Source organism: Enhydra lutris, unplaced genomic scaffold, assembly GCF_002288905.1.
Source record: "Enhydra lutris kenyoni isolate GAN:26980312 unplaced genomic scaffold, ASM228890v2 scaffoldscaffold35, whole genome shotgun sequence".
NCBI lineage: Eukaryota > Metazoa > Chordata > Mammalia > Carnivora > Mustelidae > Enhydra > Enhydra lutris.
The window spans coordinates 15,495,114-15,516,037 of record NW_019154119.1 but is presented as its reverse complement, the minus strand read 5'-3'; the positions used below and the strand labels follow the sequence as shown (position 1 = coordinate 15,516,037).

The window sequence follows — 20,924 nt, the reverse complement described above, 5'->3', positions numbered from 1 at the left end:
ATATCAGCTTGGTGAGTTTGATAAAATCTCACGGAAAATGGCAGGCTTTTAGACCCCTGGGCTCTCTCCTTGCTCTGAAGGAGTCTTACAAAAGAATAGGATCCTGGTAAAGGCAAGGGCACTATAAAAGCTCATGCAGCACAGGGGAAAAAGGCAGGTCAGGAAGGAGCGCTGAGTACAAGTCCCTGCGCATTGTCGAGCCGGGCACGGATGCTGTGCTCCCGCTCCGCCACACGCGGCCACCTGGGAGTGTCCCCTGTGGGCTCCGTGCACAACCCCGGCTACCTCCGAGCAACAAAGGAGAAACTAAGAAGGTCTAAGGCTAAGGTTTGTCAAGAAAGCAGTTTCTCACCACCTGGCTAGCACGGACCCCTATCACATGTTAATGGAGGTCCCTATTACTTGGAATCACCCCAAGGGATGGACAGACGGAGTGAGAATAATGGGTCTCCTATAGGTCTGAGAGGATACAAACGTCACAAGCCAGGCAATGAAAACGCATGCAGAGAACCGGGGCAACAGGTGACAGAGGGGAAGGGGACCATGAGCATGCCGGTGGGGAGCACTGAGCAGTGGATGGAAGCGGAGCTCGGCATACTCACGCCTACGACTATTGTCACACTGTGCACTAACGACACTGCAATTACAATGAAGGCAAAAACAACAGAGACAATAAAAACGTGTTAGGTGATTTTAATGCCTTGGAATTAATATTTCTGAAGTTAACTGAACGACCCAGATACAAATGTGTATATAAAATATGACTTCATACCAACAATATCACAACTGAAAACTATTACATCCCAGTATTAACAGTGTTTATAATACTATCAAGAGGGAACGGATGGTTTTTATTTCCTCATACCTTGTAAAACAATTGGAATAAATAGAAACATACATACGTTGTTCGTCTAATCAAAAAAGTTGTGTGTTTGTTCCTTTTAAAAATCTTTTTATAAAATGGAGAAGAAGATACCAAAGGGAGAACAAGTTTTACTATTCCTCTCCCTCTTCCTCCCTTTCCACCGACTCCCTGAGCAGAAACATGGCTGCAGTCTCTGGTCTCTCTTCTCCCTTACTCCCCGCGTCCCATCCGCAGCCAAGCCTATCTCCCAATCCTGCCCCCACTCGTGCCCCCGCGGAGCACAGATGGCTGAGGTGGTCTTAGCGCCCAAGCACGCGGGACAGCCCCTCCTGCCTCCAGCCAACGGCTCAGGGCTCTGAGGCCTGTGATTCCTTATCCACACACGGGAATTCTGTCCTGCATAAATAACCCTCCAGACCTTTGAAAAGGCCGATTTGTGCCCATCTGCACACGCCCAATTCAACCTAACTTTACTGCATGTCAACGTGTGCCTTCTTAGACTTCCCCTTTGATCTGGTATAGCTGTGTCTGGTTCCCTCACTTAATTAACGGGCTAAATAAAAATCTTAACATGTTCGGGGCGCCTGGGTGGCTCAGTTGGTTAAGCATCCAACTCCTGATTTCGGTTCAGGTTATGTCAGGGTCGTGAGATCCAGGCCCACGTCAGGCTCTGCGCCAGACACGGAGCCCGCTTGAGATTCTCTCTGCGCCCCTCCCACCCCTGCTCCCACTCTCAATCTAAGGTAAATAATTTTAGCACATTTACTTGATATCGATGTGAGAGTCATGATTTAACCAGTTTCTGAAATTATCTCAGTCTTGGAGGTCTCACCAAGATGCACGACGGACTCCCGACAGCGGCAGGTAAACCCCACTGGAGGAGCGGGCCTCAGGCAAGCTACTCAGGCCCAAGCCCAGCTTTCCTGGTGGCTCCCTGTGGTGAATGGGGGGGGGGAGGTGGCGGGTGGCGAACTCTGCTATTTTTCTGATTTTGCTTTTAATTTTCCTGTCAACTAATTCCATGCGTTGGTTTGGGTTAATTTACGTTATTCCCCCCCTTAGTGGCAGCAATGGCTGGGGATTTGGTTTCATGCTCTGGTGATACCTGTAGACGGATTAATGGGTCATAGAGCTCTATGCTCCGACAGGTGAGAGATGGAGACTTTGGATTTTTGGCCTTTTTCAGCTTATAGGGCATTTTAAATTACGAAAGGAGTTACACTAAGCAAAGTGATAAGCTTCTGAAAGGTCTTAAGCAGTAAGTGATATAATCTTGTTTCGTTTTTCTATTTTACGACACTCTGGGTTGATGTGGAGAACAGGCTGCAAGAGCTAACGGAGAAAGAAGAGCGAGCGGTGACAAGGCCGTCCTGGCAATCTGGGTGAGGGCCAGGGCTGCAGCACGGGAACACGGCAGGGTCTGAACCAAACCGGAAATGGAGGCAACGTGATCTGCTGACAGAGGGAGAAGGAGGCATGAAGTGAAGAGCGAGGGGAATGAAGCTGGCTTCTGGGCTCTGGGCCTAGGTAACTGGGTGGATGGCGAGTCCTGCTGAAGCAGGAACACATGGCGGGTGTGGGGTAAGTGTGGGGGGCTGGGATCAAGAATTCTACAGTGGACTTACAGAGACGTGACTATTAGATCTCCCAGTGGAGAACCCAAACAGATCAGTGGATACATGACTGTAGCTCAGAGAAGGAAAGACCAGAGACAGAAATTTGGAAGTTATCGGCATTCAGGTGTCACAGAAAGCCTAGGGACAGACGAGCTCCTGAGGGAAAGCATATAAACAGAAGTGACAAGGACCTGAAAGTCAAGAGGAGAGAGGGGAGGCCCAATACCCGGACCACACACAGAAGGAGCCACCAGAGGAGACTGAGAAGGGCCGACTAGACGACAGGAGGAAAACCAAGAGCATATGCTGTTCTAGAAGCCAAGACAGTGTTTCAAAAAGGTGTGGTTGGCTGTGTCATGTGCTACTTAAGTGATCTATATGTGAGAACCATGTTAAGAAAGCAAGGGCACTTGATTGTACGTACACACGACTCTCCAGGAAGAGCAGCACTTTTTTCATTGGCTAAAATGCTCTCTGCTCTTTGCTTTGTTTCTAGAGATTATAAATTACGGAACAAATCCGTCATTCACCATTTTGCCCCCAAGTATATGCTGCAATCGTAAGACAGGAAGAAGACCAAGTCCTTAACCCTGAACTTCAAGATTAAAACCGATAAGATAACATCCATATAGAGAAGAGACCTAAAATGTCTATATAAAATGGAGAGTGGTAATTGGGGCCTGGTCCTCCAATGATATTCCTCTGTCACTGCACCCGGTCCCTGCCTCCACAGCACTTAGCTACACACTGGTCTACCACCACCCTCCCCTAGACTGTGAACTCACAAAGGCAGGTGGGAAGACAGCTGTGCTCACAGACACAGTCCTGCGTCCAAGCACATGCTCAGTATCTTCTTGCTGAACAAAGAGAAGCACTGGTCAGTCTCCTCCACTTACTTTTATAACACAGGAGAAGACAAAAAGGCCAAGAGACAAAAGAGCAAAGGAGTCACCCACCTAAGAATTTTAAGCACTTACTTTTCAGATACTGTCAAATCTAATGTAATATAACTTACTTGCAGTTTGGATAGCTGATAAAAATATGCTGATTTCTTAAGAGGTGGAGGTAAGGAGTTACTGTTAAAAAGCACTCTATGGCTATGTTCGTAAGCCTTCTGGAAAATTACGCCAAAGCACCTCAGAGCAGGAATAACTGAAATCCTGGACTTAAAAAATAGAAGACGCCATATCTGTGAGTGGCCACACAGCAACGACCACCACGTATCCAGAAATACTAATCTGACAGAACGGTTGAGTTCAGAACTAGACTAACAAATTCAATCTGCCACAGACAGAGCAGGCAAAATCCTTCGTATTGAAATTTCTCTGCTTTGTCACTAAAGTCTATCAAGTAGAAAACACTGAGGAGAAAATTCCAGTACCCATATTTAATCCTTTGCTGGAGCAACAACCCAGTGCATCCAAACGCAAGCATCCATACGGTGACTAGAAAGTTTTCCCACCACTTCCTAAGGGTGACTTCCAAATGCTACAACTGAGTGATTTCAAAAGCACTGACCCCCCCCCCCAACCCAGGCAATACTTACTGACAGTGTGTCTCCCTAAGGACCAGAGTGCAGACGTTTGACCCAAACCAGTGACTAAGGCCCTATGAAGCCTGGAGCACGTGAACCCAGTGATGGTGTCAGAAGCCCCTGGCTCTACCACAGGCCTTTTTTCCAGATTTGTGATAACTCACTAAAGCAAAGAGACTCTACACTCATTCTTTAGTCTGAGCCCTTTTATTACATTTTGCAACTAAAAAACGTTTATTTCCTTTGGCTTTACATGCCTTTGTGAGGATACGCGTGTGTGTGTATGTGTGTTTTATAATTAAATGAAGCAAGTATTCTCAAGTGTTTACGCTTCTTAACACCCTAGTTAACTCCATTTGCAAAGACAGAGTTTTGTGGGACTTATGCATGACGCTGGCAGAGTTCCAGGGCTATTTCCCAACAGAAACAAAAGTGCTAGTGCAGGTTAAATATAATCCTTTATGTTTTTATTTGACTGCTGTTTTTATTTGTAATATTTGAAATCATGGACTTATAATATTTGAAATCCCGCCCCATTTTCAGGTACTTTGGCTCCAAAAATACTTTCCAAATTTAAAACAAACCTTTAAATGGTGAATGTTAAAATATTTAATTCTTGGCTGATTTTTTACAAATAATAAAAACATTTCAATAAAACAACATAGTTACCTTTTTTCTAAAAATAAGTGTTTTAAAATAAAATACTAACTACCACACCGATTACCGGGCTCAGTGACACTGCATATAATCTCTGTATTGAGTTAAACTTACATGTTTTATTTTTTTGTTTTTTGGGGGTTTGGTTTTTTTTTTTTAGGGGATCTGAGGGGGAATTGGGGAAAGAGAACCTCAAGCAGTCTCTACACCCAGTGCGGAGCCCAATGTGGGGCTCGGATTTCACGACCCAGAGAGCATGACCTGAGCCAAAATCAAGAGTCAGATGCTTTAACCACTGGGTCACAGGCGCCCCTACGTGTTCTAAAAATAAAACTTTGACTTTTATTCTTCTAAATCAAATAGCTTCCTAAACAAATAATGATGCATTTTCCTTTTACATTTTTCCTCAAGGTTATACATCCATACATCTTATCAAGCGTGCAAGCAATCAACTACCCGGCTGTGAGGGGTTTCGGGAGGTCCTGACACTCTGGGGGCGTGGAACTCAGGGTCACCTAACAGAAACAACATTAACCACACTGGCTGGGTGCCACAGGACCCTTGGACTCCCTCTAGAATCCACACAGTTGCCAAAGGTTTAATTATAAAGAACTACCCAAAAATTAAGTTACATTACAGAGGAAAACCAAACCTAAAAAACGATTCCTGGCGTTGGTCTCAGGAGCTGCAGTTGAATTAGACCGTGGAATTTAAAATGCAAACAAACAGGCAAAATAACACTTCCTGGTCTCTGAGAGGGGGAACAAAAGGAGTGTACTGACAAAAAACAGGGTAAGGGCTGGAGAAAACCCACCTGGCCATGAAAGACCAGTTATGGGGTTCCGTATGTGGCAGAGTGTAGAGTCAAGAATTACACTTAATCTCTAAAGATTTCAAGTGTTCAAAAAAACGGTATCAGAGAGAGACACAAAACTTAAACTAAAAGAACATTAAGCGGTCTTCCTTTTTTAGTAGAGGCCCAAAGCAGGGGGTGGGGGGAAGAGCTTTCATACCTGATTTATAAGATGTTAGAACAAATCACAATGCAAACCTCCTAAATTTGGCACGAATCGTATATTAAAAACACACTTCCCTGGTTTTATAGGCGTCAAACAAATCGTTGTGCCAAATATCAGCTTGGTGAGTTTGATAAAATCTCACGGAAAATGGCAGGCTTTTAGACCCCTGGGCTCTCTCCTTGCTCTGAAGGAGTCTTACAAAAGAATAGGATCCTGGTAAAGGCAAGGGCACTATAAAAGCTCATGCAGCACAGGGGAAAAAGGCAGGTCAGGAAGGAGCGCTGAGTACAAGTCCCTGCGCATTGTCGAGCCGGGCACGGATGCTGTGCTCCCGCTCCGCCACACGCGGCCACCTGGGAGTGTCCCCTGTGGGCTCCGTGCACAACCCCGGCTACCTCCGAGCAACAAAGGAGAAACTAAGAAGGTCTAAGGCTAAGGTTTGTCAAGAAAGCAGTTTCTCACCACCTGGCTAGCACGGACCCCTATCACATGTTAATGGAGGTCCCTATTACTTGGAATCACCCCAAGGGATGGACAGACGGAGTGAGAATAATGGGTCTCCTATAGGTCTGAGAGGATACAAACGTCACAAGCCAGGCAATGAAAACGCATGCAGAGAACCGGGGCAACAGGTGACAGAGGGGAAGGGGACCATGAGCATGCCGGTGGGGAGCACTGAGCAGTGGATGGAAGCGGAGCTCGGCATACTCACGCCTACGACTATTGTCACACTGTGCACTAACGACACTGCAATTACAATGAAGGCAAAAACAACAGAGACAATAAAAACGTGTTAGGTGATTTTAATGCCTTGGAATTAATATTTCTGAAGTTAACTGAACGACCCAGATACAAATGTGTATATAAAATATGACTTCATACCAACAATATCACAACTGAAAACTATTACATCCCAGTATTAACAGTGTTTATAATACTATCAAGAGGGAACGGATGGTTTTTATTTCCTCATACCTTGTAAAACAATTGGAATAAATAGAAACATACATACGTTGTTCGTCTAATCAAAAAAGTTGTGTGTTTGTTCCTTTTAAAAATCTTTTTATAAAATGGAGAAGAAGATACCAAAGGGAGAACAAGTTTTACTATTCCTCTCCCTCTTCCTCCCTTTCCACCGACTCCCTGAGCAGAAACATGGCTGCAGTCTCTGGTCTCTCTTCTCCCTTACTCCCCGCGTCCCATCCGCAGCCAAGCCTATCTCCCAATCCTGCCCCCACTCGTGCCCCCGCGGAGCACAGATGGCTGAGGTGGTCTTAGCGCCCAAGCACGCGGGACAGCCCCTCCTGCCTCCAGCCAACGGCTCAGGGCTCTGAGGCCTGTGATTCCTTATCCACTTAGCGGGCCTCCTGATGTGGCCCTCCTGATGCGGGTGCCCGCAGACCTCCACCCCCTTCACTGGTTGATGCCCCATACATCCGACCTGGGAAAGCTGCCACAATCCAGGACATCAACACCCTATGGGCAAGCGCTAAGGACCAAAACACAGTAAGCACTCCGAAGAGGAAGAGGAGGAGAAACCTCTCTCAGGACGAGAAGTAACATTTAGGAGGTGAGCTGATTGATCTCTCTTGAAGACCAGGTCATGCTGACCGAGGCAAGGCATTTCTCATGATCTGTACACGCCTGCATCAGTAAACACCTGTGAGACACACCATTTGGCAATGCAACGATAACAAAACTCTGAAATTACCGCCTGCCAGTGCAACCTTGTCTCAAATCAGAACTCAAAAGGCCACAACCACTAAAAAGGGAAAGCACGGGGGCACACGCATCCTCATCTCTCCTGCGCGTGGCCATGGCATATTCTTTTTTTTTTTTTTTAAGATTTTATTTATTTATTTGACAGAGAGAGAGAGAGAGAGAGATCACAAGTAGGCAGAGAGGCAGGCAGAGAGAGAGGGGGAAGCAGGCTCCCCACTGAGCAGAGAGCCCGATGCGGGGCTCGATCCCAGGACCCTGAGATCATGACCTGAGCCAAAGGCATAGGTTTAACCCACTGAGCCACCCAGGTGCCCCGCCATGGCATATTCTTATGCGATCCTGTCTAAGCCATTCTCCTTGTGGCAGCCAAAATAATCCTTCTGAAATGCAAATCTGATCGTATCACTCCCCCGCTTAGAGCCTATCCAGGCCTCCCTACCGACATGCCCGCCTGGCTTACAAGACCTCTGCCATCTGGCTCTTGATCCCCATCCCTCTCTCTCTGTGCCTCTGCCAGGTGGATTACTTTCTCCCTGAGGTCTGCACCCCGGTCCTTCTACTTCTCAGATCTCTCTCCCACCCGCACCCCACCCTCTCCATCCGGCATACACAACCATCCTCCTGGTCTCTCCTAGACAGTCCATTCCCATCGGCAGGTTTCTGAGTACCCTCTGCACCTCCCCCCAGGTCCCAGCCCCATGCCGGGTGGTGCATCTCCCCTCCCGAATGCTCCGGAGCACCCCCCCCACTTCTTCCCACGAAGCCCTCCTCACTCTGGACTCAAACTGCGTCCTGTCTTCACTCCATCACCCAGCCAGCATCCAGTACTGGGCCTGGCCCACAGTTGATGTGATCAAGAAATGTGTTCACTGAACCAGCGAGGACGAGGAGAGACCGACAAACCGACAATACAGAAACAGTACTGGAGAGGCCGGGGAAACCGGAACAAGTGACAACTTAGAAAAACATAAAAGTCTGCTGCTGGAATGGCCTTCATTTCACTAACAACCAAAAGAAATATCTCAAAGTGTTTTCAACAATTTACGAGTTTCCTGAAACCACAGAAGTCAACATCCACCAGAATACTTTCTTGGGGAAACACACCATGAAGCTATTTTAGAAGGACCATCGTAAATACAAAGAACTTTCCCGACTGGAGGCTGACAGCAGTTACGGAGTTTACCTCCCCAGAGTCCTGCTCTGCAACACTCTTCACCCCTACCCTCTTCTCCCCAAATCTCAGAAAGGGAGCTGTTTGCCAGCCAAAAAGTAATCTAGTGCCAACCCGTCCTATGTGGTTTTCTATTTAGGAGATCCTACCTCCCCACGTCTCCGTCTTCCTGTAACCTGAAAGGTAAAGATAGGGAAGCCTCTGTCCTATGCAAGAGAATTCTTGAAGGCAGAACACAAGGCCAGGCTTGGGCCTGCAGGCTGCCACAGACCGGGCCCACCTAGACAGTTTCCTTAGGCGGAACTTACTTGTAAGAAAACAAGATGACTGGAGAGTACCAGGCTGCTGGTTTAGAATCAGACTTCCTGATCACTAATAGCTTAAAGTTCACGGTTCGAAAATACTTGGAAACAAAAACTGAATGTAAATCTGAAGAACGAAGACAACTTCTGAATGTCTATCTCCACGCGCTAGGAAGCGGTTTCCCCCAAAAGCATGGTGAAGCGTTATTTTACTGGTTCCAGGAAACAAAGTGAAACTACAAGTGAGTCTACTGGGTTTAATTTGCACAACCACATGCAAACCCAAAGGCCTCCAATATGACCAGTTTAAAAATAAACTGTCTTTGCTTATCCTATTTTTACCATAACTACTATTCGTGTTACTTACCGGAATATAATAGATGCCCATCTTGGGGGTTTCGTTGGCAGTAAGCAGCATCCCTAAAAACAGACACAATGAGAAAGGTAAACGCATGGGGAAGAAAGAGGTGCCCTCTTCCATTTGTTTTACACTTGGAAATGTTCCAGCGCACGGCAGAAGAGGGGGGCCTGGAGGCCAAGCGCCTAGGAATCAGGTCATGGGCTTCAGTCTCTGATCCTCCTACACAGGCACCTAAGGATCCTGAAGACCAGCTTCCCCACATGTAAAATGCTCAAGCCATACTAGCCAAGGAAGTAAGCTCTTTCCGCTGCTATGCGCTCAGGTCCACATCAAGTCTGCCATCGTTTTTAAGGGGGAGTTTGACACTTCACACACACAGACAAAACGCAGTTCAGGTGCACTATTTACAATAATAATAATAATGAAGTTAAGAAAAAAGGCTTCTTTCCGTTAATCAGGAATCAAAGAACCAAGGCAAAGCATCTCCCACAGAATGTCACAGCGAAGCTGCTCCTGAGGTTTGCATTAAGCTCCGCACCTAAACTACAAACAAACGACTCAGGGGGACGCTACAGCTGTAGCCGCACCAGAAGAGACCTACACACCACCTCACAGCCCTCACTCTACCCAGTCATTTCACTCACAAGGGAGTCTGAACAGACTCAACTAACAGATCCGCATTTTAAGAGCAGAACTGAGGTGTGGGAGAAGTTCGCAGCCCCCGGTGAAGGCGTCCCCCTAAACCGCAGGAGCAGCAGCGCCAAGTGACCCCGATTCTGCTCCGGTTCTGTTCTCCGCTCTCTGCCACACCTGCTACCTGCTCGTCCCCACAAGCCTCCCGACCCAGCACCCGTCCTCCTGGCCCCGCTCCAGAATGATCTGCTTTCCGTACAACTGAAACCAGCAACAGTCCGGGGAGTTCTTTCCAACTCAGCTAAGTGCCTTCATAGAGATTACGTTGGTGGACACTCAACGAGCCTCTGAAATAGGAAATAACAGGGGCGCCTGGGTGGCTCAGTGGGTTAAAGCCTCTGCCTTCAGCTCAGGTCATGATCTCAGGGTCCTGGGATTGAGTCCCACATCGGGCTCTCTGCTCAGCGGGGAGCCTGCTTCCCTTCCTCTCTCTCTGCCTGCCTCTCTGTCTACTTGTGATCTCTGCCTGTCAAATAAATAAATAAAATCTTTAAAAAAGAAAGAAAGAAAGAAAGAAAGAGCAGCATCCTCATTTTACAAATGAAAAAAAAAAAAGTTCAAAGGGACCGAGTGCCCTGTCCCAACCTAGAGAATTTTAGAGCCAAACCTTTTCCTATACCCTTTAGACCCGACGAAAGAGATTGTTCTGGGGACTGAGGAGACAGATTCCAACCAAAAGGAAGGTTCTTGCCAAAGATATTCCCTAAGCCTGGCTTCACTGGCTCGACTCTGAACACAGATCATTCAACAGTGAGCATTCCTGAAGGAAACGTAATCACACCTACCCAGCACAGCAGAGGAAAGGCTCTAATCTAACTACCCCCCAAAGAACCCAGACTAGACACGGCAGGTTCTCTTCACAATGGAACAGGATCTCACCTGACCATATACGGACAATGACACAGCTGACCTCCCACCAGACTAAAGTGGGAAAGGGACTGAAGCCGCTTACGAATAAGACAAACAGGAAACCTCACAAAGCCCAAGAACAAAAAGTTGAGGAGAAAAAAAAAAACCCAAATCAGTAAAGGAAAGTTAGTTCAGCAGAAATTAAGACGATCACAGGCAAGAGAGGATAAAAGTGTGAGGCACTGTGTCAGGAACTTTACTTCCAGATAACAACATGGCCTCAGAGAGTTAGACGACTTGCTCAAGGTCGCCACACAGCTAGGAAGGACAGAAGCTGATACTCTACCAACTCCAAAGCCTGTGGAATGCAGGACTCTCCAACCATAGTCACAACTAAGAAAAAATGAAAAGACTTCTTGCATGGTCAAATAATAAAAAAATTTGGAGGCGCCCGGGTGGCTCAGAGGGTTGAGCCTCTGCCTTCAGCTCGGGTCATGGTCTCAGGGTCCCGGGATCGAGCTCCACATCGGGATTTCTGCTCAGCGGGGAGTCTGCTTCCCCCTCTCTCTCTGCCTGCCTCTCTGCCTACTTGTGATCTCTGTCAAATAAATAAATAAAATCTTTATTTAAAAAAAAAAATTTCGAAGTGTAAATATAAACACCACACAGCAACAGGAAAAATGTTAATGTCATGTCAACCAGAAAGCAAAAGACAACTCTACACGCAGCGTAAGGACCGTGACTAAAACCACATGAACATGAGACAAACCTAAGAATTTCTCTCATGGAAGCAGTAGCGGTACTTGGAAGAGATGGTGGAATTCTGAATGGTTTTCCCTCCCCAGTTTTCTCTGTAGTGACGGTTATAGTTTCAACAGTGACGGCATCAATTTGGAAAGAGAGGGAGATGCTCACTAGCGCCTGGAGTCAAAAGAACCCGCCTCGAGTCTGACCCGTGCCGCGCGAACGCTACCCGGCGCGCTGTGCGGCCTCACTGGGAGCCACAGAGAATCCAGGGATCCAGAGAACCGGACGGCACAGCGGGCCCCGCCCAGGAAGCGCGCACACATCGATTCTCCCCTGCATGTGCCTCAGGGCTGAAGGATCCACCGGGGCTCGGAGTTCAAAATCGGAAACCGTGCTCCCTGCCAGTGCTGCTCCATCTGCTCGCAGGGCCAGTGTACAAATGGGGCCTGGCCCGGCGGGAAGTGTAGGAACGGAAGGGAAGAATCTAGAAACCAGTGCAGCCTTGTGACATTGTCTTCTTGTCATTCATTCTTACTACATTTAGGAAAATATTGGGCTGCCATGGATGGAAAGTTACAAAGGAATGGCAAACTCTCGGTCTTTCAGACACTCACATGCCAGAGGCCGGCGGCGGTCCCCGCGGGGACAGCGCGGGGCAGACGGTAGGTGCGAGGCTGTGCCTGAGAGGAGAGGCCGGGGCATCTCTCCCCGAGTGCTCAACTCCCGAGGTAGGCGCAGAGCGTGCGCTTTTCCAGAGGCACTGAGGGTACGTACAGATGTCCCGACCCACTCCTGTCGATGCTGGGAGAGGGCACGACACAGAAGGGGAGGCCACCACCCCCTCCCAGCGCAGGCGGGGTCCGGGAGCCCAGAAGAGAGCCCAGGAGACCCCCGCTGGCTACCCGACATGAACCCTCGGCCTCAGTTCAGGCTTTCTGGGCGCAAAGCGCACCTTCTCTTCTCTATCCTCGCAATTGGACCCCAGCGATCCTGACTCCCGGCTGTGGCCAGACTCAGCCACCGGCGCCCAAGGAGCCGCCACGCTGTTACAGAGCTGACATGTGGTCACAGGGCCTCAAAGTGCCATGCGGCCTGGTGCCGCGGCGATGCTGGAATCAGGCTGAATGAGCAACGCCAGCAAGACGGAGGAAGGAGCCAGGAAGGCGGGGCCATTTCTCAATATTCTGAGCCACCTCCGGTTAGAGAAGAACAGGACAATGCTGCAATCGTGATGCGGCCTTAATTACTTCCAAATGAGTAAGTGAGAAGATAAAGAAAGAAGAATGTTTTAGCTTTTCTAAAACATGATTAAGCTCGTGATGATTAAGCACAAAGCAGCGAGAGCGGGCTGAAGGGAAACGACAGAGCGCGGCGGAGCGCAGGGCACGGATCAAGCCTGCTCACATCCGAAGCCCGGGCCGGCAGCCGAGCCCCTGGCGCTACTCTGCTTGCCAGCTCAGGAAATCAATTATTTGGCTATTTTTTGTGTTTGATTCACTTTTCATAAGTTATTTGACAGTCAACTTGTTCTTCTGTCCAAAATATCACTCTCAACCTTTTTACCTCTCAGAAAAGTGTGCTTTACAAAGGAAGAGACCTGGTGGTCTCCTTAACCCAGGGACCACACTGCCCCTCGCCAGCCCTGGAGGGCTCTGGGAGGGGTTTGGACACGGAGAAGCGAGCATCTCCCTTATCCAGGATATTTAATCGGAAGTCCACCAGAGTCAGATTGAACCTCTACTTGAGAAAAACTACACAGGCTGGGGGCACACGGTAAACAACACTATGAAAACCAGCCGCACAAATCCAGGGTGAGGGACATTCTCTGAGCCAACTGAGCTGATCCTGGAAAAGTCAATGTCACAGAGAAGGCAAAAAAAAAAAAAAAAAAAAAAAGACGGGCAGCAGGGGGACACGGCTATTACAATGGAAAGAAACCAAACACGGCCACACCTCGCAGGAACACACAGCACTGATCACAGCCTGGTTCCACACAACAGGCTACAAAAGGCATCTGGGGGACAACGGGGAATGCGAGCGTGGACCGGATGTACACGAGGGAACTAGAGTCAAATGGGCTGGCGGTACGCGGACTCCTAGAGGAGCGTCCCTACTCCCACGAGAGAGCTGGACACCGCACGCCCACAGCCGACTTCAATACCTCGCACCGCAGCAGCATCCTGCACCGGGAACGACCCCAAGTCTGGGCCAGCACCGTGCGACAGAAACATCATGCAAGCCACACATGGGTTCTCTCACACTTTCTAGTAGACACACGTAAAAAAAAATTTTTTAAACGAATACAATGAATTTTAATATATCTTATTAACCCAGTGTGTCCAGAATATTTTCACATAAAAAATTAAAGATTTCACCTTTTTTTTTTTGTTAGGAAAGAGAGCATGCCCACATGTGTACGTGGGCATGCACACAAGCAGGGGGAGGGGCAGGAGGGGCAGAGGGAGGGGCAGAGAGAAAATCACAAGCAGGCTCCACGCCCAGCACAGAGCCCAGTGCGGGGCTCCGACCTCACCACCCTGAGATCATGACCTGAGCCGAAATCAAGAGGTGGAGGCTTCAGCGACGGGAGTCCCCAGGCACCCCGGTCTCACATTAGCTTTCACCTGCACAATGTCTCTGGAATCCGGTGAGTGCCACACAGAGCACCTCTCAGCTCAGCGGAGGCGCACTGCCAGCTCTCAAGGGCCACGTGCTTCCTGCTCCGGGCACCAGCCGCCCCTGCAAACTCTCCCCTTCAACCCACCGAAGCCTGCTTCTGCCACCCTTGTTCTGACTTCAATTCCACCTGGTTTTACTCTTCCCATGCAGCTCAGACCCCATTCCGGACCGTCTGAGACTCTCCAACGAGGACCCCACCATCCTCATCGGCCGTCTACTTCTGAACCCGTCCGAATTCGACCTCAGCCCCACTACGGTCATCACGGAGACACAGCTGATCGCAAAACTGCTGCTTCCCCGCTTTCTCGGGAGAGCAGCGCGGAACCAGAAGGGGCAAGGGCTCCAGAACCGGGACAGGCTGGCTCTAGCCGAGGCCCGGCCACGCACCAGCTGGATGACCAACTCCGGCCCGGTCACCCAGCCGTTCTCCACTCCTACGACGGAAGACCGGCGGACAGACAAGCACAAAGGGAAAACCGTGCGTGCCACTAACTGCACAGGGTTCTGAAAAGACAAGCGATCCGTGGGTGTCACCGTGCCCGAAAGCAGGGAGCAGAGCTGGTTCCTTCCTTCCCGCCTCCGCCTCCACGGGCCTCACCCGTGCTGAGCGGCCCGGCCGCCCTCCTGCACCAGAGACCCTGCTCCACTTCAGACGCAGTCACTTCTCTTGCCGGCGTTCTGTCCCTTCCCGCTAAGCCTCTCAGCTGGCTCCTCCTTCTCCTCGCCCGCCTCTAAACAGACTTCGGGGCTGCCCCCTCCCCTTCCCTGCGGCGATCTCGCATGGCTCGCAGGGCTGCCAACGCTGGGGCCGCAGCTCCTCCCCAGCACCAGGCCTGGCTCCCAGGACAAGGCGGGGGGTCGGGGCACGGCCTCCCAAGTGCTCGGCGAGCGCGTCACAAACTCACACTTCCGGGCCCTCCCCCAGACACTCCCGTCGTACCCCGGGGACTGGACCAAGGCATCTGTGCAAAGGCTCCTTGGGTGACGCCGACGAGCCGCCAGGGGTGAAACCCTCGGCCGGACACTGTCACTGACGTATCGCCTCCTGATGTTTGAACGTTTAAACAAGAGAACAATCTCTCTCAACCTGCTCGGTCACTTCCGTTCCCTATCAGCCCGGGGTATCCCTTCCGACTTATTTCAGTTCAACACCAATCAACCCTTTACACGCCGGACAGAACCGTCCTCTGAAAGCACAGTCTAAGCAGGTCCTGACTATGACTGAGCCCAAACCACTCAGCACGTGATTCCCGGACCTGCGCCACCTTCGTTCCTGCGGAAGCCACCAGGGAGCAAGCACGTAAGGCTCCACCCCTTTCCCAAACAACCCCCTACGGTACCCTACGGTTCAGACTGCCCCGGCCTTACTGCCCTTCCCACGCGGCTCCCTCACGTGGATCACGTCATCGCCACAGCCCGCCTACCGGATCTCACTCATCACTCCAAACACATCCTAACAACCACCTGCCCTGCAGTCCCCCCAGTGGCACTGGCTGAAACCCCTCGCTCTAACATGCTGTCCAAGGGCTATTTGCACGGGACAGAATTTTTCCTGCTTTGCCTTGTATCCCTCTACCAAAATTATCTGTGTACATCTGTCCACAGAATCTAACACTGTTTCAGAGTGGGGGCTAGTTCGTACTTTCGCACCCCAAAATTCTTCACAGATCTGCCCTGGAGGCATCGTTAAGTCCTGAAATCCATGACGCGAGCCGGACGGCACACAACAGAGATGATACCAAACCCACGGCTTCATGAGCCTGTGGGTTATCAGGCAACCCCAGCCTTCTCCAAAGCCTCGACCTCAATTTCCACACTATTACTAATCATATAAAAGAGTGAAGAGCGCACTAAAATAGCATCTCACCTGCCGCCTACCTACGTAGTGCTGGTGTCTACTAATAGCGAGGCTGGCTAAGGACTGAGTCACCGAGAGGGCCCTTTTCTGAATCATCCACACCACTTCCTGCTCTTGATTCTTCCAGTAAATATAACATCCAAGAATTGTCCTGACCAAGCCAAAATGCGTCTGAAGAAATGGAATGAGTTTAAAACCCCATAAAGCACAGCCCAGATTTATCCCCCTGAATGGTCTACTGCAACCTACCGCATACCTGAGTTGGGATAGAGGCAGACATCATTAATGTCATGTTCTGGCTCCAAGGAAGTAAATATTTTTCCCTAAAAGAATAAGCAAAAAGGAATTATGAAAACAGTTACAGGAAGACAACTTTTAGCAATGTTGAATAAAGACAATAAACCAGAGATCTGACATAACCACGCATTGCTAAGTAAAGAAATACATCACCTAGATGAAGCATAGCATTTAAGTTTCAAAAATGGTAGAGAATTCATTTTATCAATCTCTCAGATGCTTTCACCTCAGAGATGGAGGACCTGAGGCCTACGGGAGAAAGGTGACTTATCCAAGGAAATACATAAAGTTTCATCGATAATATTCACACAGTAGCACAGGGTCAGGTTTAAGAAACAGCTGTACATCAACTTAGCAAAACTCTCCTAATCTGGAAGACGCATCCCAGTTAAACTTGTACTCAAAGAAACCGAAGGATGGGACACGGTCAGCAGGGTCTGATGAAGATGGTATCTGCCACGTCTACATCCCACAGCTCTGAGGAGGATCAAGTAAGAGTGCAGGTAGAAAAGAACTTATAAAATAAAATCCTATAAACATGTAACCTGTTAGTTACACAGGAAAGGCTAACACACTTTTATATTCATTGTGGAGGTAGGGGGAGAAAGGTGCTGTATTTTTAAAAATTAAGATAGTAAAAGAAACAAGAGGCAGGAGGTAAAAAGACGGGAGGGGAAAAAGGTGATGAGAAAGGTAAATAGGGAGAGCTAGTCAAGCAAAACCAAGCAATCTGGGTGTTGGTTGAGGGCGCATTTAGTCATAACAGCAGTGCCAAAATAAAACGCATTGCAGCAACTATAGCAAGATAATTCAAGAACTGATGTTGAAAATGTCTGCCAGTTCTTGCATTTATTAACTCATGTCAGAGGCTCCCGTCGTGAAGGAGTGGGGCAGGAGGCCCACGGAAGGTGCTTCCTGCTCGCTCAGTGAAAAGATGCAGCTAAATTTCTAATTCCAGACACAACAACAAAAGGTCCATACTTTGCGAGTTAACCAAAAGAAAATTAAAAACAGAAGTTATGGTCCAAGCAGCCAGGGACTCTGGGACACAGCTGGAGTGTGACGGGGCTGCGGCAGCACCTCGGTCCTGAGCACATGCAGCCCCAGAAAGACTGACACTTGCCCTCTGGCTACTACCGCTGAGGCCGCTGGACCTTCCACCCCCTCTACCTCCAAAATGATTTAAAAAAAAAAAGGAAGTAACACTTTTTAACTAAGACACTGATGTTTGTAATTAATTAAATATAAAGAACTCGTCTAAGCAATTACTATACTGGGGCGCCTGGGTGGCTCAGTCAGTTGAGCGTCCGACTCTTGGTTTCGGCTCAGGTAAAGATCTCAAGGTCGTGAGATGGAGCTCTACGTTGGGCTCTGCGCTCGGCACAGTCTCTGCTGGAGCTCTCCCTCTGGACCTCACACCACTTGCGTTCTCTCTCTACATAAATAAAAATCTTTAAAAGAAAAAAAGCACTTGCTATACTGAATCTTTTCCCATTTTGTTGACAGACTGATCTTTACTCTCTCAAAATACCTTAGAGTTTCAAAACAAAAATGAGGGGCGCCTGGGTGGTTCAGTGGGTTAAGCCTCTGCCTTCAGCTCAGGTCATGATCTCAGGGTCCTGGGATCGAGCCCTGCATCGGGCTCTCTGCTCAGCAGGAAGTCTGCTTCCCTTCCTCTCCCTCTGCCTGCCTTTCTGCCTACTTGTGATCTCTCTCTCTCTCTCTGTGTCAAATTTAAAAAAAAAATAAAAAAATAAAAAAAAAAAAAAATGAAAAACGTAGGGTAGATGAAAACCAGAAACGTAGGCTTTTGTTACTTTTACTTTTTAAATGACACTTGGCATTGAGATGAACATCTAATATTCTTTTTTTTTTGAGAGAGAGAAAGAGAGAGAGCACATGAGTGGGTGGGGGCAGCGGGAGAGAGAGAGAAGCAGATGCCGTGATGCACATGGAGCCTGACGCAGGGCTCAATCTCACGACCCTGACATCACGATCTGAGCCCAAGTCAAGCTGGACATTTAACCAACTGAGCCACCCGAGCACCCCCCACATCAAATATTCTTAAGAAAATAATGTTTTTTAAGAAAAACACTAAGAGGGCTGCCTGGGTGGCTCAGCTGGTCAAGTGGCTGCCTTCAGCTCACCGAGTTCCGCATCGGGTTTCTCGCTCGGCAGGGAGCCTGCTTCTCCCTCCGCCTGTGGCTCCCCTGCTTGTGCGCACTCTCTCTCTCTGACAAATAAATAAAAATCTTAAAAAATAATTAAAAAAAGAAAAAAGAAAAACACTAAGAAATTATTGAAAGGGGTCACACGCAGAAACCAATTATCTGAGATGGGTTTTAAAAGGTATGAAATTGAGATACATAATAACGTTGACATGGAAAGATAATTAGTAGCTCATAAAAACTTTCCCAAGACTGTGAGAGAGCCTCAGGATCTAGGAGGTTCTCATGGAGCAGTGTTTTTAAAACACAATTTACTCTCTACCTACCTGAACATGTAAAAAGGCATGCCGGTTCTAGCAAACCAGGCCACCTTCTCCACAGGAAGAAAGCAGTCTAGACTACTTGCCTACATACGAGTATTCTCTCTGCCGAAGTAACTGACTTCCAACTAAGCTTTCAGCTGGGTACTTAGCCACTTTCCCAAAAGCCCACATAATGCAAAAAAGGCAACAGAAAGAAAAGGAACATTAGGAAAACACACCAGTTGGTAATTTCAACAAGAAAGTACGTACTGAGTTCTTATTCCACATTTTGATGATGCGCGAGTCTGCAGACAAAATCAAATCTAGCGAATCCTGGAAATGAACTGACTTAATGGGCAGCCCATACTGGTGATCCTTAACCAGCAATGGCTTATCCGATCGAAGGTCATATAATAAAACCTAAAGAAAGAAAACAAATTATTTCTGTTTAAGCAAATTAAATATTTTATCTTAAAAAGCAACTTTGAAAACTTAGAGTAACGGCTACCATTTGTTTTACTGCCTCTTTATGAACATAACGAATACCTCACTCAGGGCACAGAGATTCTAAAGTCTGACAGCAAAACACTCCAGAAGAATCTCTGAAATTACCCTTTGAGTACACGGTTTTATGAGCTTAACCGGAGAATAAATTTTTAGGCTCACGAAGACTGAGAACGACTGAGTTATACTAAAAAAGGAACAAAACAAAAAATGTGTGAGCGTTGGTGTCATTTGTGAACTAAAACATATATACTGAGGATCTACTGAGTACCAGGCAGCGTCACAGCGACCAGCAGAACAAGCAGAGAAGGTAATGAAGATAATCGGGCAGATCTGAGTGGACAGTGGCGGCAAGGCTATGACCACTGGGTGGGGGTTTCTCCTGAGCCCTGTCACCAGGGGCAAGTGGCTGGAGAGGCTAGATCTCGGTCCCTGGGGACAGAGCGTCTGCACACCATGATGACAGAAGCAGTAACCACCGGAAGCAGGCTCTCAGACTGTTCTAGAGGAGAACAAACTTACAAGTGGGGGGACTCTGCCTTGAAGGAAAGAAGGGAAGAAAGAAAAGATGAAAGTCACTCTCTGTAGCTACTCAATCCATCCTTGTCAGACCAGCGTTGCTAAGGTAAATTACTACAGGGCATGTGGTCAATGGTGCTCAGTAAAAAAAAAAAAAAAAAAGGTTCTTAGGACAAATAAATTTTGGAAATAGTTTTAAATACATTTCTTGTCTAGAGGAATTCTCAGAGCCCTCAATATATATTTAAATGTACTGTGATCCTGCAAGAGTAGAAATCTGGAGAACTCCAGGGGTGCCTGGGTGGCTCAGTGGGTTAAGCCTCTGCCTTCAGCTTGGGTCATGATCTCAGGGTCCTGGGATCGAGCCCCGCATTGGACTCTCTGCTTAGTAGGGAGCCTGATTCCCCCTCTCTCTGCCTGCCTCTCTGCCTGCTTGTGATCTCTGTCAAATAAATAAATAAAATCTTAAAAAAAAAAAGAGAGATCTGGCAGAATGCCAAACTTAGCTGACCACTGAATTCTGTTCTACACATTCTGGAAAATGTTGTACTAAACCACAGTCAAGAGAATGTCTGAGCTGTAACACCCCCAGCTCAAGAACCTCTCAGACCAACCCGGAAGGCCAGAATTGGAATTTCTCAAGGTACTAAAAGATTACAGCCTCTGGAGTACCCCTCCACTCTAGCCAAAACAATAATGCCTTGTTTTCTGTTCACTGGCCATTTCCCACAATATATACAAGCCTCTGAGATACTAACTTAAGTGTGACGTCCCCAGCTTAAACACACTCACCTGCCCTGTGGATGTTCCAACTGCCATGGTCAAGGCACCATTAAATTTCAAAGCAGAGATTGTTGGTAAACTGTTTATCCTGAAAGGCAAAATATTCATGTCCCATGTACATACAGCCAAACCTTCTAAGTAACAAATTCATTATTAATCTTCAACTGTAGTAGGGAAAATCATATATCTAGCCTTATGTTTAAAAGGTTATTGTAGGGTGGCTGATTTGGTTAAGCATCTGCCTTCGGCTCATGGCATGATCCCAGGGTCCTGGGACT

The 20,924-nt window shown here is 48.1% G+C and overlaps 1 protein-coding gene across 4 annotated transcripts in view; it reads right to left on the bottom strand.

The window, feature by feature from the left end:
* The window catches only part of LOC111154138 (nucleolar protein 10), a 104,633-nt gene that overhangs the window by 63,185 nt on the left and 20,524 nt on the right, over positions 1–20,924 (bottom strand). For 3 of the 4 annotated variants that reach the window (XR_002641066.1, XM_022513549.1, XM_022513550.1), the window contains 4 exons: positions 20,656–20,734; positions 19,111–19,260; positions 16,330–16,396; positions 9,254–9,306 (listed from right to left, as the gene is read on the bottom strand). Coding sequence is in view for 3 of the 4 variants with exons in the window: in XM_022513549.1 (XP_022369257.1) it covers positions 9,254–9,306; positions 16,330–16,396; positions 19,111–19,260; positions 20,656–20,734 (349 nt within the window). In the remaining variant the exon portion in view is untranslated. The remainder of the gene's footprint in view (positions 1–9,253; positions 9,307–16,329; positions 16,397–19,110; positions 19,261–20,655; positions 20,735–20,924) is intronic. The other variant, XM_022513552.1, reaches the window with a different exon arrangement.